This window comes from Gallinula chloropus (genome assembly GCF_964237585.1).
Source record: "Gallinula chloropus genome assembly, chromosome: 1".
Taxonomy (NCBI): Eukaryota; Metazoa; Chordata; class Aves; order Gruiformes; family Rallidae; genus Gallinula; species Gallinula chloropus.
The window spans coordinates 203,276,880-203,304,238 of record NC_140085.1 but is presented as its reverse complement, the minus strand read 5'-3'; the positions used below and the strand labels follow the sequence as shown (position 1 = coordinate 203,304,238).

General features: G+C 39.5%; 1 protein-coding gene across 4 annotated transcripts in view; it reads right to left on the bottom strand.

Annotated features, from left to right (window-relative positions):
• YAP1 (Yes1 associated transcriptional regulator) overlaps positions 1-27,359 on the bottom strand; it is a gene marked incomplete at its 5' end in the record, with an annotated part of 88,990 nt that overhangs the window by 15,367 nt on the left and 46,264 nt on the right. Inside the window, 4 exons of one of the 4 annotated variants that reach the window (XM_084274827.1) lie at positions 1,022-1,069; positions 2,569-2,762; positions 16,288-16,401; positions 24,397-24,512. In XM_084274827.1, coding sequence (XP_084130953.1) covers positions 1,022-1,069; positions 2,569-2,762; positions 16,288-16,401; positions 24,397-24,512 — 472 coding nt within the window. The remainder of the gene's footprint in view (positions 1-1,021; positions 1,070-2,568; positions 2,763-16,287; positions 16,402-24,396; positions 24,513-27,359) is intronic. The other 3 variants (XM_084274828.1, XM_084274829.1, XM_084274830.1) reach the window with 3 other exon arrangements.

Below are 27,359 nucleotides of genomic sequence, written 5' to 3'. Positions count from 1 at the left end.
GCTGTTTCTAAGGTCTGAGGTTTCTATTTTGAAGATGATAATCTCAGGAGAACTAATAACGTACAAATTTTTGCTGTACTCGTCAGAATGCAATAGTACACCAGTATTCATGGCTTATAAACACAGGATACTTTCTTTTGTTCTGTTTTATTGCCTAGTGCTACAGTCTTCTTAGAAAAACAAAAGTACAGGACAAGCCAATATCAATATTGTCCTAAGAACCAGTAGATTAAAAATACTGTTAGCAAGAGCAAGCAAGAAGCTCTCTGAATATATCCATAAATCCACCCTTTTCAGAAATTCATTCCATATTCCACTTAAGAGCTTACAAGAAGTCTGCACTAAACTGTTTGTTAATGCTTCACATTTTGACTAGTTTTCTTTTGGTCTGAGCTTGGAGGCTTTTTAGAACTGTTGTTTCTTATACAGAAAAATGTATTTGTGCAAGAGTCTGTTCAATATCAAAATGGATACATATTATATCTCCACAGCAATTGGTTTGTTTGTCTAAGATAGTAAATAATTCTGTTACACTGTACATGCTTAAAATTCATAAATATTTCAAGTGACTTCTTATTAACTGATTGCAGATACCCTCGTTTGAGATCATACCTGTTTAAACAAACTGATAAGAACATTCATATGAACAGCACTTAAAAGTCACAAACTACTACCTTACACATAGTGGGAGGTTTGCTTTAAATACACATCTTGATGACATCAGGACTGGAACGGCAGTATCCTCAAGAATGCTAAACAAGAAGGTTGTTTTCAATGCAGAAAAATGTGCAGTGAATTCCTCGTTTCCTTTTCAATATTGATATCAAGTTGTGGTAATGCGGCACTCAGAAAAAAAAAAAGTGACCAGAGAAGTGGTTTAAAAATGTGCGTGGCAGAGCTCGGGGTTTTTTTGTTTGTTTTTCTTTTTTAGAATGCCTTTATGCAGCAAAAAGTTCCTCTGCTAGCCTAATTTAATGCTTCCATTTTTCTAATTACGCTGAAACATCAGTTAAGAGCCTACCTGATGTTTTGGAGAATTTGCTGTGCTGGGATTGATATTCCGCAATGCCTAAGAGTAAAAATAAGATGGATAAAAATTACTTTAGCTGCACGGTTGCCTACGCAGGCTGTCTTATAAACACCATCTTGTAGTATTGAGCCCCCAAGACAGGCCAGATGAGACAGGGTAAGGGAGTGAAGAAACTGAAAATCACGACACAGCGAAACACGACTCACAGATTTACCAAGGATGCATATTTGACAGATAAGCTCAATGACCAGGGAGAACAACATGAAGAGAACTGGCTGTCACCTGGTCCAAAGTTAGTTCTCAATGACAACTAAGGCAAGAAGACAATTAGAAGGCCTACCTAGAAGCATGCCAGCATAGGGTAAATGTTTGTTGGTGGATTAATAGCAAAGCAGGAACAGCAGAAGCCCAGGTGCTCAAGCGGAGAGAAAGTCCTGATGCCACCTCTGCAATGTATTCTTACCTAGAGTACTATAAAAGTAACAGCTGTAAAGATGACCCATCTTACACCAAGAGATGCTGAAGATTCCTACAAAACAGGCCTTGACTACAAAGGGGATAACGGGAGTCAGATTCCAGGACAGAATACTGCAGGTGACGAAGAAAGAGAGAAGCTGTCTTTGAGGACGTTAAGATATTATCCTCTCCCGATACAAGGCCCATCACCCAAAGTGAAAAGGGAACAGGATAAGATTTTAGAGGGTTTCTTCAAAGAACAATTAGTGCTTTCTCTGGCAGTGTCAAAACCCCAAAGAATATCCTAAGTATCTAGCGCAGATGGTAGTAACTCTTAAAATATTCAGATGGAAAAATCAAAGCAGAAGGCTTAAAGTTAAAAGGAAGTCAAGCCCGAATTCACAATCCAGAGGTTCCAATGTCCAGTCCTACATTTTAACAGTTGCTATGGTTATATTCATAAAGGAGAAAAATACTGATGGAATAGCTTACAGCCTAATTATGAAGACTGGAATTTTGCAGCTTAAGAAAAACGCAGGTTCAAAATGCAGCATTAGTGATTCAGGTGTTCTGTGCTCACTCCACTGGTTAACTGGTAAGATTTTAGCAACAAGGTGTCTCTTCAATGAATCTTATTTAAAGTTTAAAAGTACTTTGAAATCCTACAGACTACAACAGGTTCTAAACGTTGAAGACTTTTCTCCACTTGAAAGGGAGAACTAAAGCAGCTGTGGGAACCAACTTCTTGTCTTTTTGCATGACTCAGAACTCAACAAACATAAAATATATTCTCCAGAGGAATATCCAATGAGATCAGCAGCGCCTGATGTCACTCTAATAGTAAAGAAGCCTGTTCTCAGAGAGTTTTATTAGGGAGCAACAAGGGAAGAAAACAAAATCCTTCAGTGTGGTAAGTCAGATGCTTTCACTACCAAGCTGCTAACAGCAACAGAATGAATTCAGACCTCGTTAGATCTCAAAGCTTTCTGTACAGTCACCGGTCTTTAAGCCTCACTGAAACAACGACTCAGCCATAACGAAACATAACACACAAAAAGAAATAGTGGAAGTAGGTGTCTAACCTGTGGCCTCACCTGCCGAAGCAGTTCTTGATGCTTCAGTCTCAGCCTTTCCTTCTCCATCTGTAGCTGCTGAAGTCTCATCTGTTGCTGCTGATTGGAGCTGCTCCCTCCCATCACACCACCTTGGGGACTCTGAGGAGCCAGGGGGGGTGGCTGTTTCACTGGAGCACTTTGGCTGATTCGCTGATTCATGGCTAAAAGAACCAAAACAATAAGCATTTAAAAATGAAATTCAAACTAATACATGAAATATTATCCTTGGAGGGCATATATTAAAAACTTTTATAAAATTACAAGCCGTGACAGCACAAAACATGTAGCTCCACTGATGTTCAGTCTGAAACGTATGCTCATGTGTATGATTTCTGTGAAATCAATGCAAGACTCGTGTGTAGGAGTGCATCCTGGTTCTAAAAGCTTCTGAAAACACTTACATATGTAAGTTGGTGAAAATGTCAAAAGCATAGTAAAATATTTCAAGTTTAATTAGAAGGATTTATCTTCTTAATAATAAAATACTCTCAATTTAGACACAAATAATGCAACATCACTTTTCTTATTCACATGAAATCTTAGAATCATTCTAGTCAACAACACATAGAATGATAGAACAGGCCATCTCACTTATACCAAACTACATTCTTCCCAGTGTGGTCCAGGTCACGCACCCATCATTCACATCCTTGTCACATCAAGTTTTGAATGTAGATTTAGACATGCAAATATACAAAATTAGAGATGGTACAGTGGCAGATGAATTCAACAGCCAAAACCACTGCTATCTGTAGAGGACATGTTTTGCTAGTGCTTTGTCTTTTTACCTCACAGAAGCATGTGATGCATCATTTCTGGGGTGTGGAGAAGGAAGGCTGTCACCCCCTATGCCAACACACAGTGAGAACCCATCTTCCCCTCCCCGTAAAAACAAGACCTGAGACAATTTTATTTTACAAAATAAGGCATGACTGGGATGCATCTACTTGACAGGCCTGATTTCTGCTCTCCACAAGACTAGTATGATTGAAGTCTACAGAGGCACTGGAGTTCCCACAATGGAACAGAGGACTGGGAAAGGCTGAATTACAAGGGCACTATTTTTCAGTGGCTTTTGGTTTTGGAATTAGCTCTCCATCTTGTCTGAAACAGCCCGAATCTGTTAACATTCACGATGTGCTGCAGAATGCCTTTGCTGAAGCAGTAATGGGAGAGTGGCAGAGATTTTTTTTTCTGGGAATGTGGATTATGGTTTATGGGAACCAAAATAAAAAAGGGAGTGACAGGCTGTTTCGGTGCAAAGTAAACCATCTGTTGCATTAGCTTAAATCCATGTTTTCACCATATATATGGGATTCCTGAAATACTGACATTTCTAACTATCCTAAGAAAGGAGAATGAAGATTCTGTATCATCTTTTCTCTGAAAAGCTCTTCAGCCTCCACCAACTTCTGAGCATTCAATATAAGGTGCAGTAGTGCCTTTCTTCAGCTGAAAGAAACCCTGAATATATTTATCTCAGAACAGCAGGAGAAAACGCCCGCTGCTTCACAGCCTTGCTCCCTTTTCCCCTTGCCACAACTCATCATTCCATTGAGAGGAAACCCATGAAGAAGAACTATCATATGCTCACTGGAGTGAGAACAAAAGAAAAAAGGGAAAAGAATAATTTAGAGACTCAACTCTCTAATCTTTTCAACTTTTCAACTATGCTGTATGCCCAGTGCACAGGCATACAGGTGGGTCACATTTTAATGAGCGCAGTCAAAATAAAATGAAGGATCAAACAGCTTGAAGTCATTAGAAATAATCTTTTCTGTAGTTACTTGTGAGACCACTTCCAACAAACGATCACAAGTAAGATAAAACTTCCTGTAAAGGTAAGTGAACAGCTAAAGCAGCAATAGAAAAAGAACCCCAATACTGTGTAGAAACAGAAGATTGAATGCAAACAGCTGGAGGTTCAACTGCAACCTGAAAGTCTGACCCAAGGTTGGGGTGGGAATAGTAAGAAGATGACATTGCTGTGGATTAAAACTTAAAGTTACTTCACCATCAAAACTGAACTTCAGGAAGAAGGTTCCACAGGGGTCAGTACTGGGACCGGTGCTGTTAAACATCTTTGTTGGTGGCATGGACAGTGGGACCAAGTGCACCCTCAGTAAGTTTGCTGACAACATCAAGCTGCATGGTGCAGTCAAAAATGCTGGAGGGAAGGGATGCCATCCAGAGGGATTTTGACAGACTCAAGAGGTGGGCGCATGTGAACTGCACAAAAGTCAAGGCCAAATGTAAGGTCCTGTATATAGGGCAGTGCAAACCCAAGCACATCTACAGGCTGGGATGAGAATGGATTGAGGGTGGCCCTGAGGAGAAGGACTTGGGGCACTGGTGGACATGGATCAATATGATCCAGCAATGTGTGCTTGCAGCCCAGAAAGCCAACTGCATCCTGGTCTGCATCACAGGAGGTGTGATCAGCAGGTAAAGGGAGGTGATTCTGCACCCATGCTCTGCTTTTGTCAGACACCACCTGGAGTAGTGTGTCCAGCTGTGTGATCCTCTGAACAAGAAAAACATGGACCTGTTGGAGTGAGTCCAGAGGAGAGCCAGAAAGATAATGAGAGGGCTGGAGCATCTCCTCTATGAGGACAGACTAACAGAGTTGGGCCTGTTCAGCCTGGAGAAGAGAAGGTCTTATTGCAGCCTTCCAGCACCTACAGGAAAGATGGAGAGAACTGTTTGCAGGGGCATGCAGGATAGGACAAGAGGTAATGGCTTTAAGCTGAAAGACAGTGGGTTTAGATTAGACATTAGGAAGAAATTCTCTGGCACAGGCTGCCCAGATTGGTTGTGGAAGCCCCATCCCCAGAGGCGTTCAAGGCCAGGTTGGAATGGGGCTTTGGGCAACCTGGTCTAATGAGGGTGTCCCTGCCAATAGCAGTGGATTGAAGGTAGATGATCTTTAAGGTCCCCTCCAACGCAAAGCATTCTATGATTCTTTATGTCCTCCTTTCTCACTTATTAGCCAGAATAATATCAAGTCTGGAACCAAAATTATGCTTATCCCCTTTCACCTTGAAAGCAGATGATGAAGTAAGGGGTTAGCAGGGGTCAAAAGAAAACAGCAGCCTTCTGCTGTTAGCTAATCCTGCAGCTCAAGCAGAAGTCTGTACAGCCCTTCAGAAGTTCAAACCCAGCATTCAAACCCAGTAATTAAACAAGATGGAAGGTCAATTACAGTGGAAAGTAAAGAGGGAGAAATGTTAGAATCTCACAGTCATCTGAAAGCAGCACATCTAAGTTACAGGCAAACTAAAAAAAAAACTAAAACACCACACCACCACCAAAAACCCCAACCCCTAACAAACAAGTTCCCAAAGCTGAAGAATGTCAATTTTCTTTAGCTTAAAAGGACCAGCTTTATGGTCTAGTCTCCAATTATATACTCACGGTTTCAGAGTGCCTGCCTCATGCAGGTCAGAGCCAACTCATATTACAGATAACCTCATAAAAATTTAATGGTTAGTAACCTTACTTAAACACTTAAGTGCAATATCACTAACATCCCTTCAACATGTTATGAATTTGGTTCCTGCATGCACTATACAATTATTAATTTCCTAGGTCCTGTCTTCCACTAATTACAGCTTTGGAAGTAATTTCCTCTCATGCCAAGTCCTTCATAATTCATGTGCCTGTATCTTTCTGACACCTGCTAGTATTGTTCCTGCTCTCCCTGATCAGTTTGCTTCATTCTTCCCATCTACTGACAGTGCAATTAAAACTGTAAGAAACAAATCATATTTGTCTGATGTCTTTAATTTTTCTGTCATCCCTGAAATGCCTTCTAATTTCAATTTTTAAAGTAATGTTTCCAATTAAAAGTGAATCAAACCCAGGAATATTACAAGACAGAGACTGATGTATAACTATTATTCTTCAATAAATACTGGGAGGAAATTTAATGGTATGATTTGGTAACTCTTTAGTAACCAAACCTTAAAAAAAAATCTAGTTTCTAAATTCTTATTCAGGTACCTATTAAAATTATTTTTCAGAGCATTTTACTATTTCAAGAACACAAAAGACTTTAAATTGATTTTAAACTATGCTCAGAGCAGACCATGGAGATGTTTTTCTGAGAGGGAACTATTTTAAATTGTGAAGTTAAACAAAAAGTTTGGACATTAAAAGAAGATACTGCTAACTGATTTTTACTGGTGTAACAACATACCCAAGTGAAGAACCAGCAGAAAAAACTCCAACAGTAGTCACATTGAATGACTTTTAGCCACCTTGGCTGATTACACAAGTGTGCTCTCTTCAGGGGAAACAGAAAGGTGACATTTTCCTGTAATTTCCAACACTGTATTTAATGAAAAGAACAAAAAACACATCTTGCTTCAAGCAAAAGAAAAAAATCCAGAGAGATTTTAGAAGGCTTTTTTGTTGGTGGTTTGGGTTTTTTGTTTGGTTTGGGTTGTTTTGTGGTTTTCCTGGTCTGTTTAATTCTTGATTGTGTTACTTATTGAGGACACAACTACAGAAATCTGCACTCTAAAGAATGTGCTTATTGATGTAATCTCAGAAAAGCACAAGTTATTTTTTCTGTGTCTCACGGGCTTGTGATGATCCTGACCTGCACAGCTCTTTAAGAGCTGTGAATTCAAAGCAGTTCGTTTCTCTGTTAGAGTTAGGACTTACCAGTTTCTGATGCATCCTGTTCCTCACCTACCATGGGTATGGAAAGCATTTAAATAAGGGGCTCTGCACCCACACAGCAGAGGCTGCAAAGACCTCACAGGCAGAGAAGGAACAAACAAGTCTTTGTTTCTAGAAGAGGGGGATTTGAGGGAGGAGGAGGGGCAGACAAGTTAAAAAACACAGGCAACTTAAGACAATAAAGAAAGATCTTGCCATCCTGTAACATGGCTTAGCTTCCCAGTCTGCAGAATAGTGTCAGCTGTGATAGTGGCAATGTGCTTTTGAGAACAGAGCATCAGTGGTCTTCCAATACTACACATAAAACGTTCCCCTGTCCAAACTCTACAGTAAAATGCCTGTTCTGTACTGTAGCAGATAATACTTGACAGTTACTGGGGAAGGGGGAAGCTTAGACTGCTGCTACATCCTTAACGAAAAAAAACAAAACAACAACAAAACCCCCACAAACCAAGAGAGAAACAATTAACCAGCCATTGGTGCTAGAGAGAAATGGACAGCAGGTTGTTAACAGCTCAAACATAAAAGGCTGATTCTCTCCCAAGATCCTATGACAATTTAAATCCCACCTCCCAGAGCACTGAGAGTTTGAGGTGCCACAGTACCATTCCTTTCCACAGGACTGCAGGCAGAGATTGCTGGGAAACACCTTAATGATTTATAGACAAAGCTGAGCATGTGGTGGTTTTTCTTCTGTATTTATCATTTCACCCTTCAAAACTGCAACTGATTTGACCAAAACAACAGAGCTCAGGATCTGAGCATACTATAACTTACTGTTCTTAATAACAGGAGTCAATGATTTTATTGAGAGAACTGAAAAAGAGTACTTGTCTCCTTCACATTCAGTTGGAAACTACACAGATTTTATGCATCATTTTTGGCTACAGCCAGGTTTTTGAATGGTGCTAGTTTGCAGCACTGCAACAAAGGCAAAAATCCTCTTTGATTAAATTGAAAAGAGCTGTGAAGAAAAAAAAAAATACGGGCAGGATTTGAGAGAATGACTCTCGGAAGTAATAAAAACTTGTTCCAAGTGGCTTTTTTAGAGAGACTCAATAAAACAATTTGTTGTTTAATCAGGTTACAAGTCATGTTTTAGAATTGTATTCTTTGCAATGCACTGCTGTATTACTATAAAAAAAATCCCAGTTGCAGTTTCAAAATGTTGTTTTATAAAGCACCTTAAAAATTATCACAATAAAATATTCTGCTCTTCCCAATCTTTGATTAATCCAAGAATCGTGGAGTTTAGGAGGAGAAACCTGACACAGACTGTCCTTCGGGCTCCTTTTGCTATTTCATTTGTACAAACAACTCTTATACTTCATTAAAAATGTATTCACACTTTCCTGACCTGAACTTCTGGCTGAAATGAGATGCATCCAATGGAAATGTTATCTATTCCAGAAGCATGTCCAATCTACAGCCTGATTAGTCTGCATTTATCAATTACATATATTCAAATGAAGTACTTTTTTTGTTCTTCTATGACTATGGCACCTGCTGATTAAAACAATATAGATCAATTTAAACAGTTATTTGCTTTATTTGATAAAGCTACCATTGTTCTTTAAAGCATTTCTGTACCCTAAAATACAGAGATGCAACAGATGGATGATCAGAGGGCTGCAGCACATCCCCTATGAGGACAGGCTGAGAGAGTCGGGCTTGTTCAGCCTGGAGAAGAGAAGCCTCTGAGGAGACCTTCTTGCAACTTTCCAGTACCTGAAGAGGCCTACAGGAAAGCTGGGCAGGGGCTGTTCATCTGTTTATCAGGGAATGCAAGGAGGAATGGCTTTAAACTGAAAGAGGGGAGATTTAGATTAGACATTAGGAAGAAATTCTTTAAGGGTGGTGAGGCCCAGAGAAGCTGTGGCTGCCAGACTGGATGGGGCTTTGGGCAACCTGGTCTGGTGGAGGGTGTCCCTTGTCCTTGGCAGAGGGTTGGAACTGGATGGCTTCTGAGGTCCCTTCCAACCCAAACCACTCTGAGTCTATGATTGACTGACCACAACTGAGTCTTTATAGCATCCATGGACAGACTCTTAATATACTGGAGACTAGACTGAAGTGCTGCAGCAGTTGTTCATGGATCTAACTTTTTCTGTGCACAAGTCAGTGGCAATATTTATAAAGCACTTTCACTCAATGTACACCAGTTTCAGGGAACAGAAAGATTCTGGCTAACAGAAGAGCAAACATAAATGAGATTCAGCAATCACATAAACAGCTGTAAGAAACTTCTGCTCAATGCATGCATACAAAGCAAAACATTTTCCATTCTTTAAAAACAGATAGATTTCAACTTTGGAAGTCTAAACATTTTGAAAATACTTTAAGTCTTCAAACAGAATGGAACTCACTAAGTCAGTCCTACAGGAGAACAACATAGGACATACTGTGTAGGACAGATTATGAGAAGAAACCTCAACTACTGCTATCTAAGCTTAAAATGAAGACTAACTATAGAAAGTGCATGACCCTGAGCTCATCAAGGCCCCACGTCTGTCCACCGAGCATCTGGCAAAACGCATTTAATCAAAGCTAGTTTGCATTTTAAACCAAAGTTTAATCAACAAAGAGTCTACATGAGGGTGTTAGCTGCAGCTTCACTGCTTAATCACCACAAAATACTTCCAGGGTTAATTAGGCCAAAACACAAATTTCTGTATAATCTGTTATGATGTGACATGTAAGTTTCTTTTTGCATGCTTCCTTCGATTATCTGAGGGGAACAAACCTCCTGTGTCTGTGTCTACATATGCATGTGCACATAGGCTTTTTTTTTTAAGTCTGTCATAATCCCATTAGAAATTATTAAACAGGAATTACAAGATCCAGTAAAAACTAATGTAATTAAAACAATAAAAATTAACAGTATGCTCTCAAGAAACAGAGCAAAATGTTTTTGGTGTATAAGAAACTGAAATCTTGTTCAAGGAGGAAGAAAGCTGATGCTTCTTTAAATTTTAGATGATATACATGATTAGATACGGGGTATATAATTATTAAGTGTACATATATATTTGGATTACAGATAATAAATGATGTGTTCAAACGATGCACCTTCAGTTTGTGATGTAGTGTCCTCATTAACAGCCATGCAAACTGCAGTGGTTACAAGGATACGGAGGAAAAACCAGCCTTATTAGGGCTGCCGTTTTCCTTCCCTGCCACAGCTGTCCCAGCCCCACACTGCAAGCACGCATTATTTTTACTGGCAGAAAGGCACCATTACCAACAAACCTCCGTTTTCAAACAGGATTAAACTATTCTGAAAACAAAACCAAACCAAACCCACACCAGCTATAAACTTCTATAAACCTACTACCCTGACAACTCCGTAACAGAAGCGGGCTGGGTCTTTTTTACCTTTTTTTATTAGTACACAAACAAGCTACATCAAATAAATCACTGCATTCTTACACAATGTTTTTAATAATTTCTTCAGTAAACGCTGTTCATTAAGGAGATTTAAATACATTCTCTATTGAACAAAACAAGATTTCACTTTCTGATGTGATGAACAAGCAATAAACATTTTTTGTCACTACATATCAGGGGAGCATCCCCTGATACAAAGGGATGCTTATCAGTGAAATTTCATCTGCCTCTGCAGATCTGCAACGAGCTCATTTTGACAAAAGTCACTGATTCACTGAAAACTGATGCTGCTTCATCTGTACACATTTTCTGACATACATACCAAAATACAGAGTCTGTCCCCACTCTAAATGATCTCCTAAAATGGCTCTTCCGGAAGATGCAAGAGTAGGAAGTGAAAAATCTAATACCAGTAGACCTTTCAGATGAGCCAAATCCACTTTGTTTTAGAGAGCATGTAAAGAGGATGTGCCAATGGATTTGGAGATCAAAACCAACTGTGGCTCATGCTCTGCTTTTGTGCAAAAATGGAAGGCAGGCCTGGAACTTAGAAAATACAAACCGCCACTGTGACCAGATGGAAGGTCTGGGCTTGTGGGCCCATAAAAGACAACAAACCCCCCCAAACTTTTCCAGTGTAGGGTTCTAGTTCTATCTTGTCCGCAAATCTGCCTGGCAAGGTTCCTACAAACTCATTTGAAGAAACATGTAAGTGCAGTGCCAGACAGGTAAGGGATAAGAAAGCAGTGCTATGGAACACCTCATTTTAATTTATAATGCCTAAATATTAGCAGAGGCTCTGAAAGCTCAAGCTTCAAGTGCACTTCAAGTTTGTTGTGAGGTTGGTTTTTGCCTTTTTTTTTTTAATGTAAATTATAAATACACATTTCAATTAAATCCACAGGTGCATTTTACTCTGTATTTCTGAACAAGCCCTTTTCATTGTTTCAAAGGTGTAATGTTCTTACATTACAAAAAAAGGAAGCAGAAAATCCTGACATGGGTTCTCTATACTCAAATTGTTATTGTTTTATTCCTTTCTGTGTAGTTCAAGCAGTTACTTTACAACAGAGCCCCTATGATACTTTCCATAATGGTATTAAATACTGATATACTGAGGGGCCTTGCTTTCCCCCTCACCTGAAATTCATACAGAACTTCAAGAAACATTATCTCTGAGTGGTAGTGATTAAAAGAAAACTGTGGCAGTAATTTCAATCTGAGGTCACATCTTTTGCTTCATACCCCATATGGCAGTTCCAACACTGGAAAGAACAGAAGGAAAAAGTCTGTGTGTGTGCAACACTGGTATGATCACCAGTAACAAACCTATAAATCTGAAGTCTGGAATAAAATAACAAGAAAACTGAAACTGTTTTGTTTTACTCCAATTCCTGCTTGTCTGACTACTTTAAGGGAGTACTATTGTTTAAATACAAGATTTACCTTAATCCAGCAGAGACACAGAAAACCACCAGCTTATGGTAGTTCAAGTTCGCCAACCCATCATCAAATTTAATGAATGAAAGTAATTTGCCTTAGAGGACATTTAAGTTGCATTTTAAAAACATGTCCTGTCATCTGTAAACTTAAGTAACAGCTGAGATACTTGGCTGAGTGAGTTGGGCCTGTTTAGCCTGGAGAAGCAAAGGCATTGTGGGGGACCTTATAGCAGCCTTCTAGTACCTGAAAGGTGCCTATAAGAAAGCTGGGTAAGAACTGCTCATGAGGGCATGCAGCAATAGGACAAGGGGTAATGGTTTTAAACTAGAAAAGGGGAGATTTAGATTGGGTATTAGAAAGTTGTTCTTCAATATGAGGATGGTGGATCACTGGAACAGATTGCCCAGAGAAGTAGGGAGGCCCCATCTCTGAAGATATTCAAGGTCAGGCTTGAGGTGGCTCTGAGCGACCTGATCTAGTGAAGATGTCCGTGGTTACTGCAGGGGGGTTGGACTAGATGGCCTTTAAAGGTCCCTTCCAAGTTAACTGATTCTGTGATGCTGTAACAGTTAAAATCCCTTGAATGTTATTTGATACAAAAGCCTATTCTTGGAAACTTTTAACAATGAAGTTGAATGATTCCAAACTTCAACGGGTTCTAGGAAATTTAATTTTATAGAAAAAACAGATGTTCTTCTACTTCACCAACTCCAGCAACTCAGAATGTACAGCTGATCTGCTTCCTTACCCAGAGGCTCTCTGACCATCAAGAAAATGTTTTAACTTATCTGAAAGGCTTAAGAAAAAACAGCAGCATCTGTGAAGAACAATCAATGGACAATAACAGAAGCTAGAAGACAAAACAGTCCAAAACAGAAGCTCAACCTGCCAGACCCTTGAAGAAGTAACCTTCTGAAGAATAAAATAATCTGAAGCCTCTTACTACAAGGCCCACAAGGGCACTGAGATGGTAGGACAGCATGTTTGTAGCAGATGCTCCACTACACAAAATATCCTGCTGACACAGGCCTTAGGACCCCCTTCTCTCTCCTCCCCATTCCTTTGATCCCATGTCATCTTTTATGACTGTTTGTACTTGGCATAAGAAGATCATCCTTTCATACTTAGTTCTTCCCTAGATTTTCAAGTTTGTGAATTCTCCTAATGCAAAAGTGTTTTAAAGGCAAATATGCAGACTTGGAGGATCAACATCTGAGCCACAAGAAGACTTCGTTGCTGTTTAAGTGGTGTAGCTGAAGACCTCAAGCCCACTTCAAAGATGCTGGATCTGAGGTGTGGAACAAAGTTCTTATCTTCCATTTAGAGCACTCAAGTTTTAGACCTAGCCTATTCCACAGCTGGGTAATCTGACAGGGACTCTTATCTTATGCATTAGTCTTAAAAGTCTGGAAAAAATCCATATGAAATGTGTCTTTTTATTTCCTCTTTAACAGCATGAATGCAATGAGCAAATTCCCCTTAGCAAGTCAGTAGTTGTGTCTGCCTAAAACAACTTCTAACTGACCCTTCATTTTCTCTCTTTTCTCGCCATATTAATGGAAAATCCCTGGTGCTACTTAAAAGAGGTTATATGCACCACACTTACTAGAGAAAATAAAGATGAATGCAAAGCTTCCATCTGATGAGGAACATACAGAACTATAAGGGCTGTCTCCCTGGAAGCTGGGAATTCAGAAGACTCTACAAATGTTCTGTTTCTGAATGCTGGAACAGAAGAGTATGTTTCCACATAGCATGCAACAGCTTTATTGTTCTCAGTGGTTCTTCAGACTGGTGGAAGTGGCAGTATCAAGGAAGAAATTGATTTCTTCTCCATTTTCAATCAACATTAGTGTCAGTGCAATAATCAAAAGCTTCAACTTTACACACATGAATTCACCTAGAATTGCTTCTGAAAGTGTTAGCAGTCAAAACTGAGTGAAAGCCAAGCCCTTATATTTGAAAGCAGAGAAAGAAAAGAGTATGGTAATCATCAGAGGGAAAAAAACCCAACAGGATTTTTGACCTATATTAAGCACAGAAAGGTAAACTTCTGAGTCATTCACATGCTATTTAGGGTCACAGCACATATTTGTTGAGGATCTCCACATGATAAATAAATGCAAGGCTCAGCGAGTTAGCGCTGTCAAACAGATTTTATTACTTTTTTTTCCTTCTTTAGTGGAGTGACTTAAGGAAGTTACAAGAAAGCAACAGGAATAAGATTTTGTATTTTCTTGGCTCAAATGATAAAAACATAAACCACAATACAACGTGTACAACCTAAGATTTCAAGAAAAACCCCTCCAAGCTCAACAGCAGCTAGCAGCTTGTCTCTATTTGCCATCACTCTAGATGAGAAGAGCCCACATGCTCCCCCCCCTTTCCTGCCCCTTTCAGTTACACTTGAGCTCTTTGACTGAAAAGGTCTGGAACAGATTAAAAGTCCGACCACAAAATAAAGAGCCTTGGCATGTACTCAAGCCTGTCTGGGATACACATACGCAGTGGGCCCAAAAAGGGAAGCTATGCAGCAAGAAACCCTTATGCAGCCTTTTGGACGTTTCTAACGTCTTTCACTTTAACTGCAGAGTCCTAACATCTGATGGAATTTCAGTGTGCACAAGACAAGTAGTTTTTGCCCTTACAGTCAGACCGTGCTTTTTACAGGAGTATAACACAGCTCTGAGAAAGAAGATTCACCTCGCTCACAACCTCTGTCAGTGGAAGCCTTTTCCACACTCCTTTTCAATTCCACCTCATCACTGGAAACTATAAAGTAATACAAAGGAAAGCAAAATACACACCCCGCAAGATAACTTAAGTGAGTATAACTGATCTGCCTCTTTTAACTGCAAAAGGCAGCACTGATTTTCAAAATGCCTGCTTCCTTTTCAGCCTTATTCACATATTAAGTAATTGTGAAGTTGCAAATTACCTACACAGTCCTCTCGCAACAGGCAAACAGGCCTGCAACCCCAGCCGGTGTTAAAGCCAGCAGGGACATTAGCCAAAGCTGACACCCTTCAATATCCACCCCACCCTTCGGGCTCAAGTTGCACAGTGGTTCAACCTGTCTACAAACTGGTGAGCAATTTATAAACAAGGTGTCACAACCTGGTGTTCTCCATAGGAGCAAACCCCTGTTTTAAAGGAAGCGTTCAAGCCTGCAAAACAGAAACGCTGAAATTTCTAACAGCCCTTTCAGAAAAACAGAGCCAGGACTGTTGAGTTTTGCAGCCCTGTGTTTATATGGCATTCATGGAGTTAATGCCTCTCCCAAAAGGGGCCCACAGTTGTTGTTAGGTCAACCCCTGTAAAGCTTCAAAGGCTTTGTATCCCCTCAGCCTGACCTACGCAGTGATCTGCACACTGTTTTCATTTAGCTGCACAGAGTCCAAAACTAAAGCCTGAAAACCACAATCATCTCTTTTTTTTTTCCTTTCTTTTTCCAATGGCTCTGGAAAAATGACTAAAATCCAGAGAAGTTGAAAATATTAAGTTATTGAGAAAACAAATCAAGGGCAAATTAATACAGCTAATAAAGCTTACGCACATAGGTCATACAAAGACTAAAAGTTGTGATACCACCTTAAATACATCAGAACCATCACTTGGACAATCTAGGAAACTAGTTTATAGTCTGTTAATATTGTATGTGATTGCCATATTGTATAAACCAGAAAGTTTTGTCATGATCATCACTGTGACAAGCTGGAATTATGAGCTGGTATGTGTTTCAAGTGTACTTAAACGGCATAAATTGTTATTTGACAATGCCCTCTTCAGGACAGAGCAAAGGAAAGTAAATATTTGTTTGGGAATTAAAAAGATTCTTTTGTGGTAAAGTTCTGCAGTTTTGAAGGGAAGAGTGAGCTTGGCCCAAACTGTCTCTGGGTAATTTCCACATGCCACCAATTCTGGGAACTCTATAGACCATATGGCAAAATCCCAACCCCGTGTGTTAGAACCTTTGGTGACATACACTTCTACAGTATATATGCTAATATTTATATGTATGTTAAAAAAAAAGGATTTAAATAAGGTCTCTATAATTCAAATGAAAAGATATTTTAATTGTACTACAAAAAGGTTTCAAAATATGCCTGCAATGTTAAAGCTGAGTGAACTGAAGCGAATCAAAAATTCTGAAGTGAGATGAACTTTTACCAAAGCGTGGGTCAAGCCTTGGGTCTAGCCAAGATGTGGTCTTGTTCTTATGGTTTATGTAGTAAATTTCTCCATCCTGGGTCATAGCTTGTTCCCATCCATCGGGGAGTGGGCCTGCAATATAGAAGGAAGGAGTTGATGGCGGGCTCTTGTTTGCTCCAGCTAAAATTGATCTAAAAAAAATGCAAACATTTTACATATATAACAGTACATGAAACAGAAGAGTTTCAAGCTCATGTCTAACATTTCTGGGATAAGGGCAAAGAAGTGGTGGGTGGGAAATCAAGGAACAGAAAGCACTTCTATTATTTTGATTTAGGATTTGGAGTTTAATTTTATAACTTGTTTGCATCTTTTCATTAGCTTTTAACGCTTCCTTTTGCAATAGCACTATAGTCCAAAACCAGCAATAAGTCAAGCCTGCCAGAATGAAACCAGCTTGAGCACCAGAAAAAGAGTAAGCACAGAGATGTTCTACTTTCAATGGGAAAGTTCAGCTAGTAACTAAGGCCCAGCAGCAGCAAGGTAACACCGACAAGAACCTGAAATATTCCTCTATCTTTCACAAACAATTAAAAAAGTGACAAAAACTCATTTTCCCTTTAACACATACAATAACCTTCTGTGAGAGCATTAAGGCTTAAGCAAGCAAAAACACAAACCTGAAGAACAGGACGCAAACAGGCAATGAAAAAGCAAAGGCAGGGGGACACCAGGAGCAGGCACAGCGACACAGTGCTACGAACAGCAGCGCTACGCCTCTACGAGCGGGAAGGCACAGGCAGTGACACAGAAAAGGGAGGTCGGGGATGGTGTTCTGGAGTCCGGAGCTCCAGTCTGAACAGAGAGTTTCCAGGTGTATTTTCCTCATGTTCCAAACCACAGCTTTCAAGAAAGCCACCTACACAGTTCATTAACCATTCTCATCCCATCAGTCATTCCCATCTCTGTACAACCACGTACGCGGATCTGCATTTTGCTCAGGCTGAAAGCTGAAAGTTCCATTCACGTGGGCTTATCGGGCAGCGCTTCACCCATGTACGCTTCTGAGTACACTCACAGGCACAGGCTTTAAAGAAGTATCTCAATTGCATACAGGAAGATTTTGCCTGCATTTCTTTAGATTTAAGTATAATCCTAAAATGATATAACAAAAGATTGACTACAAATAGTAAGAACTTAAAAGAAATTAGAAAAAGATCTGCCTGCTGGAAGCCATTGTATTTCAACCTCTCCTTCCACGCTTCCTTAGTGGAATACAGCAATAACCAGCAAAAGCCACCTGGCTGCTAGACTTGGACTAACAGACCATTCTCTACAAGGTAAGAAACAGATAAATGCACAAAAATTTGTGTGCATATCTGATAAATACCTGAAGTAGCTACTATCTTCATGTTCAAAGTACATTAGCTCTCTGCATGTCATTTTGTCCTCAAGTCATGCTCCTGTTGAAGAATTCATTGTCTAGAGCTGGAGGCAGGGGGAAGGACACGTTTATTTGCTTACTCTCCAAAGATGTTCTTGGAGAAAAGTCAAAGAGTAAAATAATAATTCGATTGCATTCCAGTAATATCTCAAAGCATAACCAGAAGAAGAATTTCTTACTGTGGTCTTTGAAGATTCCCTGCAAACTGCATTTCTAATTTAAACTCTTTTCCTTTGGTTCAGAAAACTATGCCTTTCTCTAGCAACCTCACTACTCCACCATTAGAGCTACAGGTTTTCCAGTGAGGAAAATTGGACATTTGCTTCCCACCCTTAATACTCACAAGCTTTAAATGCTGCATATAAGTAACACAAATACCTCAGCTTTTATCAGAGGGTACAGAACAGGCAACAGAGTGACAATACTGCAAAGCATTCATAAATCCAAACATATTCAGAGTGTAACAGGAGTGTGATGCAGAATCGAAACTCAAGTGCAAAGAACCCTGTACTTTGTACCTCTACCCAAAGATTAGCCAGCTAATCAGCAAGATGCTGCTTTATAAAACTGGGCCATGGGAGCACAGTGACAGGCCCCACATCATCCAAGCATAGAAGACAATGGAGAACCAAAAACGCTCCTTGACTGCTAAGCCAACACCCTAGCTATGTGGGCTGACTTCCTCACTACCATTCTCCTCCCTGTCCTTCTAAGCCACACATCCCTTGGAGAAGAAACTCAGCAAGAAATTATCTTTTGAACAGCAAAGCCAAAAATCCCAGCTGGCTCTAGGAAAAACAAAACTAGCCTGGGTGTGTCAGTCCTGCTGAACACCGAGTAAAGCGTATACTGGTCCAGCATGTTCCTTTGTAGTAAATAAGAACAAAATGCCTTTGAAGGAGGATGCCAGGAGCTGATCAGTCCACCTACCTGGTGGAAGAATACTGCTTATTAGATTCAGTGATCTGATGAGTACTCGCTTTCTAAAGACAAACCTGGGCAGAGCTCTCTTTCTAAATAAAATGCACAGCTGTGGAGAGGACAGGAATGATCTATCTGCTCACCCTGCTGCCACAGTAGAGAATCTGCCTTGCTAAGTGCCATCAATGGCTGCAGAAACAGAATTTTTCTCTCTAGAAACTTTGCAATGAATTATGATGCTGCTTTCTTCCTTGGCCAGTAAACTGCTCTTGTATTTCTGCTGTCATCTGTACATGTTGAAATGGTAGTTAAAAAATTGATTAGTAGTTCTTTGGTTTGTGAACAGCTGTGAAGCCAGAAGACTGTCAAGTCAGAGTCTGTAACCGTCTGACAAACTCTACATTAGAGGCAAGTAATGGAGGGAAAATGCAATACCATGCTGAAGAACAGCAGACATTCACTCACAAGCATCTACAAAAATTCCTGTGCAATTACATGTACCTTTTCCCCCAAAAGGCTCAATAGGAACAGGATTCCCAGCATTAGCTTACATTTTTAAGTGACTTAATTTATATAAGCTCTAAATTGCTGCTCTTCAGACCTCCCTAAAACATCCACAGTGACTGCAGCCTGTGTTTTACAAAACCAGCCATGCTGTGTCTACCCAAAAGTTCATTTAGTCCTGGAGTGATGGACAGACCCTACTGCTGAAGTCAGCCCATTTTGTCACTGTCAGACTCTACAATGAAGCGCTGAATACACGTAGATACCCAAAAGGTATAATGACTATGAACAGTCACTTGGCCTCCAACTACCTCAGGTGATTTCTTGAGCCAGATTCTGATCTACCCATCCAGTACTTCTCCAGTCTCTCCTTGCACCTTTGTAAACATTTAGCACCAATGATAACCCTGTGGCATGGTCTCCTACTAGTTCTGTGTTGCCTTCTAGGTCAATTGAATACCATCACAACCATGAGCTTACAATTCTGTGAAATGGAGACACAACCCTTCTATGGACCTCTCCGTTCACTGTGACACTTTTAAAGACAAGGTTATCCCAAAATTAGATTTCAATTTCCAAAAGTACGCCATCCTTACAGAACAACTGATAAGGCAAACCTCTGTAACTAAATATTTCTATACTGCTGTAACTTAACATAAATACTTGTAATTAGCATGTACATCTCTGGTGCACATCTCCATTTTTTGTGAGTTTTTACTTTTGCAATACACCATTTTTGCAATGAAATGCTGAGTCTTAAATGCAAAGCAAAGCTCAGTTAGAATGCAACAGAAAGAGTAACAGAAGCAAAGCTGTAGTATAGATTCAAGGTATGCTGGGCTACAAAGTAAATCTCGTAAATCCCTATAGTTCCTGATACAGAATTGTAAATAAAGCTGTATCTTATCATGAGGTTAATGTGTACTAGTGGCCATTTGTATCTAGATATTAAAAATGGACCACGTAGGAACTGCAACACCTACATTCAACAGCAGGAATCACCTTCACCTAATACAAACACTCATCTTGAAGAGCTTTCCTAATCTTTGTGAAAGCTGAAATTTTTCTCTACCATCACAGATAAAATTATATCAAAGTCTATAAAATTTAACTAAAGCCCACCTTTATTCTGAAATAAACATCACTCTTAAGCAGATGCTTAGAAACTTAGAATTTCACAACATGTATGTAGCATTGACTGTACACAAAGCAGAATTTGTGGTTATATAGAAATCTGCAACTCAAGTGAGCAAGAGCAGAGCTAGAAACTGTTTTAGTTATTAGTTATATTAGTTATTAGCACATTCCTCCTTATCTCCTGCCCCTGAAAGGGGGAAAAAAGCCTCAAGAGTTACAATCTGAGTGTCTATTTTCCTACCAAGCTTTAACATGACACTACAATCTGCCCCTAAGAGGCAATGGAATTACACCAGTTTTACAAACTTTCACCTGGAAGCCTAATTCAAAACTCTAATGTATGATGGAAGACAAAAGAGGACAAAAACAGGTAACCTGCTTCAAAGCTCATTATCTGATGTCTATGGGCAAGGAGATGAGGCTATAGTAAGCAGTGCTGTCAACCATGATTCAGGAAATAGAAGTATCTGAAGAATGGAAGTGCATAAATACAATTACCATCCCATCTCTGTTCCATCAACTGGAATTGTATAAGAAACAGGCATTGACTGCTTTCAAACTCAGAAGTTTAACTCAATAAGAAATGAACAGGACAGGTTCCTCAAAAGAATGTTATTACTATTTTTCTTTTTTAAAACCATGACAGAACAGCATCATTTTCCTGTAACACCTTTAGGTGGAAAACGGTTAGAAACACAAACAAATCACAAGGGTCAAGATTAACTTTTATATACATGTTGCATATTTAGAAGTAACAGGCTTGTTTTCTTTCCGCTGATGATGTGAAGATGCAACCTTATTTCACATAGATTAATCACAGAATCACAAGGTTGGAAAAGACCTTTAAGATCGAGTCCAACCGTTCCTGTCCTATGCTAAACCATATCCCCAAGCTTCTGATCTACCCGTTTTTCAAACACATCCAGGTGTGGTGACTGACAACAAATGCCATCTAGAAGAGCAATGTTCAGCAAGACTAAGGAACACTCCCCCACCACCACCTCCCCCCCAAAAAAAGACAAAATCCTCCCAAAGACCCCAAACAGGACACACACACACACACGGACAGGACGGGACATGACGTAGTTAAGGTGTAGGGAGGAATCCTCACTTTTCACATACCAATGCCCTCCTGTAAAGGATGTGTTTTTATTAACGCTCATAAAACAGTTCATTCACAAAATTACATCAGGAACAGATGAAGCTGGTTCAGGTGCCTAACTTCCTTAAAGAAACAGAACTTGTAGTAAAAGACCTGGATTCTCATCCAGTTTTAGTTGCCTCAAGAGGTCGGATTTCTTAATAAAAACAACCTAAAAAACTCAACCTCACACTAAACTACATCTCCCCCCCTCCATCTTCTGACTTGCCTTCAAGCCTTACCACTCCACCTAGTTTTGCTTTCTTCCCTTTTCCCCTGAGCTCAACGTATCCTATTTGTGTAGAAAACACAACAGGTTTGTCTTCAGTATGCAGACATCAGCTTTCTGTTCTCCCTCCCTCTTTGGTTTGTTTTCCTGTTCTGAATTCAGGCTACAGGAAGTTTCCAATGGCTTTCAAGACAGCTCCTGAAAGTCTTCTCTCTTACATTTTACCACAGCAACTTTACTCATAAGCTCCTATGTCAGTCTGTAATTAAATATACCAAAACTTGGACAGTAATTTCTGATTAAGGGCTACAATTACCGAGTGCTGTACAAGGATGAACCATACATAAAGGAAAGGAAAACATTCTCCCTGTGGCATTTCAAACATTTTTTTGCAAGTCAGTGACCTCCAGCAGTCACAGTACTTACGCTTGGTTTTTCCCAGTATCTTTCATGACAGGCTCTCAAAGCACAAGGGCATGTTTCATTGCCAGCAGTATTTCATAACAGGAAACTTCGGTCTTAAAGGTCCCAACATTATTTCCCAGTTCTTGAAGATGAATATCCAAATTAGAACATTAAGCAGCCTTGTATTTATGACGTCAGCACTCAGATTTAAGTTCCACTGTGCTGAAGTGGTACACAGTTACTTGTTTTTTCCATTTCTCTCATTCTTTATGAGGCCACCAAGGAAGTGTAAGTTACATGCACTCAGCAGTAACAGAACCAGACAGAAAACACTTCAGTAAAAACAAACATACAGTGATAATTTAAAGTTAGCACACAACGATTTGCCTAATCATATATCAAAACCAGAATCATATCCAATAAATACAGGTTCAGTAACATTTAATTGAAACCAGACTTTTGTTAAATGCAAGTAAGTTAAGAATAAGCAGGTGCATCCAAAGAGCCAGTTCCAAGTCACACTGCCTCAACTGATTTAAGCTTACAAAAAAACCCACCACCACATAAACACTAACTCCATGTAGACAGAACTTCTGAATTTTTTTTGGCACTTTATCAAACTCAGAGCACTGGAAGGGGGAAACTCTGCGAGATTTTCAGGTAATATTCAATATAGTATCACCTGCAAAATTCAAAATAAACTTTCAGAGAAATTCTATTGAAGTGCTTTCTCAAGTCACACGACAACCCAAGTAAACGATGAACTCCTGCATGAGCAACAATATCCATGCAGGATGAATGTTCACACACTTACATCAGTCGGTTACATGTAAATTCTTAATTTTTCTTTTAAAAATAATCCTCATGCATTGATTGCTAGATTCTCTTTCAGATTTTTACCATGTACAATCAAACAACTTATTCTTCTAAGAAGCCTTAATTTCTTTCCAAGTACACAGAATGAATCCTACGCTACTGTTAGTATTTTTTCCTGTTCTTTGTATAACAGAATGTTTAAGGAGTTATCTTAAAACGCAAAATTTATGTCAATATTTAAGCAACAAGCATCTAGTTTTAGCACAAATAAGATAAGCCAAAAGGCAAGACAGACCAATGGAATTGTTTCTCCTATTCCCTGTTCTTCAGAAGCGCCCCAAACAAAAACATGTCATCTCTATTGTTGCAGGTTTCCTGGGATATATTTACAGAAAAAATTATCACAGATTTTATATTTTCATATCAGAGCCTGAGACCTTAATTGCTCTGAACCATGACTTCCTGAACTTGAACTAAGTTGTTTCAGGATAATCCAACCTCCTGGCCTAGCCAGCAAAAAGTTTGATCAGCTTCCCCTCTAATCTCAGTTGTGAACAGCACAGTTTGGTCATGCCTGTTATCTTTTGGTATTGTCTGCAGCATATGAATTGCAGCATGAAACAAAGCCGTCTAAATGGACAATAAAAAGCAGCACCAGAGAATAACCTTTGTGAAATACAGGAACAGCAGACATACACAAAATACAATCAGACTGTGAGAAGATAAAACACAAGCCTCAGTGACAGACAGAAGGTGACAAAGCATAGGGAAGAGTGCAGTGGCCAAACTAGCATGGTACCTAATTTATCTGCTTGCCCTCTGCACCAATGGGACAAGAGAGCTCTGAAAACATACAGCAGATTCTATAGCAAGAACAAGCACACTTTACTTCTGTCTAGTAACACACCCCCAGACTAGCTGAAAACGATGTCTTTTTCCCAGGAAAAGATATTAGACTTCCTCTGATACAGGATTAATCATTAGGATACAGGATTTTGGAGATGATACGAAAACGAGAGGAACCCAAAATTTCCAGCTTTATTCATTTAGAGGGAAAAAAAAAAAAAGTGGTGTTGGTATGAAAAGAATGGGAATACACTGAGCCTAGTAAGTGAGCAAAGGGAAAGAGAATAATACTGCAGAAGCACAATAGTTTTAATGTAATTTAACACTGACTTAATAAATTCTAGTCTTCATCAATTTAACATTTCAGTCAGAAGAAATGAGACATAAAAATAGTGGGTCTTCAAATGCTTGCATCATTCATCTGAAAAAAAAACCCTAACCAAATGCCACCAAAAAACTCAACAAACCAAACAACCATAGGATACTTTCCATTGACATCATAAATACTAGACAAATTTTCTTACCTCAAGTATCAGCCTCTTGGCATAACGCATTATGCATCAACAAATTTAAAGTTTAAATCCAAGGTAACTAGAGGACATTTTTGAGTTTTGGATTCAATTAAAAATAGCTAGTGGTATCTTCCTTTCTATTATCTTTTTCATAAATACCATTTTTGCTTACCTGATGCTGAGTTCATTATGTTCTGCTGCACAGAAGGACTCGTGGGAGCTGTAACGTTCAACTGGGAAAGCATGGCCTTCCTCGGATCTTGCCATGTTGTTGTTTGATCAATGTGACTAAGACAAAAGAAGGCAAGAGTTAGTACAGTCACACATCCACAGAAATGACCTGCTAGCACAGGAAGTTTAACCACAAAAGGTTAAGTATGCCAGTAATGGCCATGTTCAAAACCAAGCAAGAACTGGATTCTTTTCAAGCATCACCTTATGGCAGATGCTCAAACCTTTAACTGGCCACCACCACTTTCCCAAGAAACAGCTGTGGTGGTCAGAGCTGGGTTACAGTCTAGTACCGTCACCTAGACTGTTGTACCACATCTAGATGCTGTACCCCTGAAGTAAACATTCTCTCCCTCTTGTTAATTAGTTACTTGTCATTTTTAAACATGACTTCAGTTCTGTCTGCAGTCTCAAGCACAGTGCAGTAATTTGACATGATGAGTCCATATTCAGTGCCTAGGAAGCTGTAACAAACTGGCTAGAGAGTGATCAGTGCTCCCAAACTTTCTGTGTGCAGAGCCACATTCTCAGGTTATTTGACAGACTATTCCGCTCATCACAGACAATCCAACAATCTCTCTGTGGTAACTGAAGTAACCAGTCACACTACAGTAATATTGAAGTGATGTGCAGCTGCCTTTCAACTTCATATGAAAAGATGAGGACGGCTGGACTGCCAAGTAACTCAACCAGCCCTCTGCAGAATCTAATTACAAAAAACTCTGGGAGCTCGGATATATCTGTTTGGAAAAAGCTGGGAAGTACATTCAGCACAGTCATTCACAGAAGCATTCCATTCAATGAAAACACAGAAGTGTAATGAACGATTACTTCACCTTTTGAGTATGTGATTAGCATGTTTTGCTAATGAGTAACAACTGTGGGCTATTCATAACAAGCATCAATGTTATCTTTACACCATTAAGCGGCACTGCTCTAAGTATGGACAAAAATAAAATCACTAATGCGGACTGAGCGTTGACAACAAAGCTTGTTACCGATTCATTTGGAACTGGTAACAATTAAAACACACATCCAAATAGTGCTGTTAGCAATTAAAATCCAAAGCATGAAAACCTTGGTACCATTCTTTTCTTACATTAATAAACCTTGAAGTCACTTTTTCTGGATTACATGGAGTGCCGATGTTCAGTTACTTCATCAAAACCACAACACTGAAAGCTGCACTATCAACCCGACTGGCAATTCGGGTTCAGAACCAGGCACTCCGAGCCCTACCTTTGCTTTGTCCCCATGCCTTGCATTGGGTTTGTTATGCATCTTGGTGGAGCAATGTGTATTTCGTACTCAACTACCAACCAGGCTGTAAATTTTCCACCTTGTTGCTGGGATTAAATAACAACTCTGCAGCACCCATTCCCAAATCAGAGTTTCTCTTATTTTAAAGCACATTCAAATTTAGAACTGGTACTATGCTATTTTGGACATTCTAAAAGGGTAAGTCATTTAGTTTGGGGTCATCTCAACACTAGCATCTTTGTGGACACTGACATCTGGCCTTGTCACCACGTTCTCTACCAACGAGAAAAGAACCTAAATAACCACTGTTAGGATGTAATTAATTAGATCAACTGAAGGAACATACTGAAGGTGGATCAGGTCCCATTTTTTTCTTCAAGAAGGGAACCTAAGTTAACTAGGTCATATGCATTTACATTAGAAGAGATGAATCCCAAAAGTTGCTTATATATTTACATGACCACAACATCCAAGAGCTCTGGTCATAAATTAAGACCTCATCAGAGATCAAGCTGGACAAACAAAATAGAGTATTAATTTCTCCCTGCCCTAAGCAGCTAACTGCAGCACCTAGAATCTTACTGAGAGAATTCCTGACTCCACTTAATAAAGATGTGCTCCACTGAATTAGTCAATAGTTTCACATGTTCTTTGATATTTAAAAAAAAAAAATTGTATCCCCCCATGCCACATTTTGTAACTACTTTGTAATTTCAAACAAGTGTGACTTGAATAGACAGAAATTCAGGAAATGACAAAACGGGGCAGCAGTCACCAAAACACTTGCACAGAATTATTTCTCACTTTCTAATAATCAAAGGGACTTTCTGTTACAAGACAGAAGGTGTCACAAAGCGGGTTTTAAAAAAGGTTTTGTATTAAGCTGTGTATATTTTACCCTCAGAGAAACAATTCCAAGTCAAAGAGTCACAGACACACTGTCAGAGGGTCACAAATAGGCAGAAATGTTATTTGTACAAAAGTATAACTAAACAAAGCTGTACTTCATTTGCACATGGCAACTACTGCCAGTTTTCCCTTGTGTGCAGGAACACCCCCCCCCCCCCCCATTACTACAGTGTTCATTAAAGTGTCTCTGCCACCTTGGTTTCCACAGTCAGCTTGTTTCATACAGGTACCATTAAGCACATGGCATCTTTGGTTGTGTCTGGTTTACGATATTCAGCTCCACTGAGAAACATGCCACATGCAGCAAGACTTCTTTATTTCCTTTCTAGCCTCTTCATTTATAAGAGAGAGCACAACATAGTAAAAAGACTGCCCTATATATACTGGAATACACAGAAACCTTCATGCTGGAGAACTTTTTTTCACTTTCCTGCTGGTCAATTTTGCAAAGCAAAGAAAGCAGGTAAAGAGGATACAGATGTACAAACACTGCACAGCCATGCTTCACAGACTGTGTTCAAACTACAGCACCAGGATGTGCTACACCTCCCCTCTACTTCTGGTTTGTTCTATTCGTTCAACTCAGTTCTGGGGACAGTGGAAAATGAGAAAACACCACTGCATCCATGATTACACATTAGTTTATTTCCACTTAAGTCCTATAAAAATCCATAGAGTATTACGAAGTCATAAAACGTCTACCTATGGTACATATTTTACAGTCTTTATTTTAAC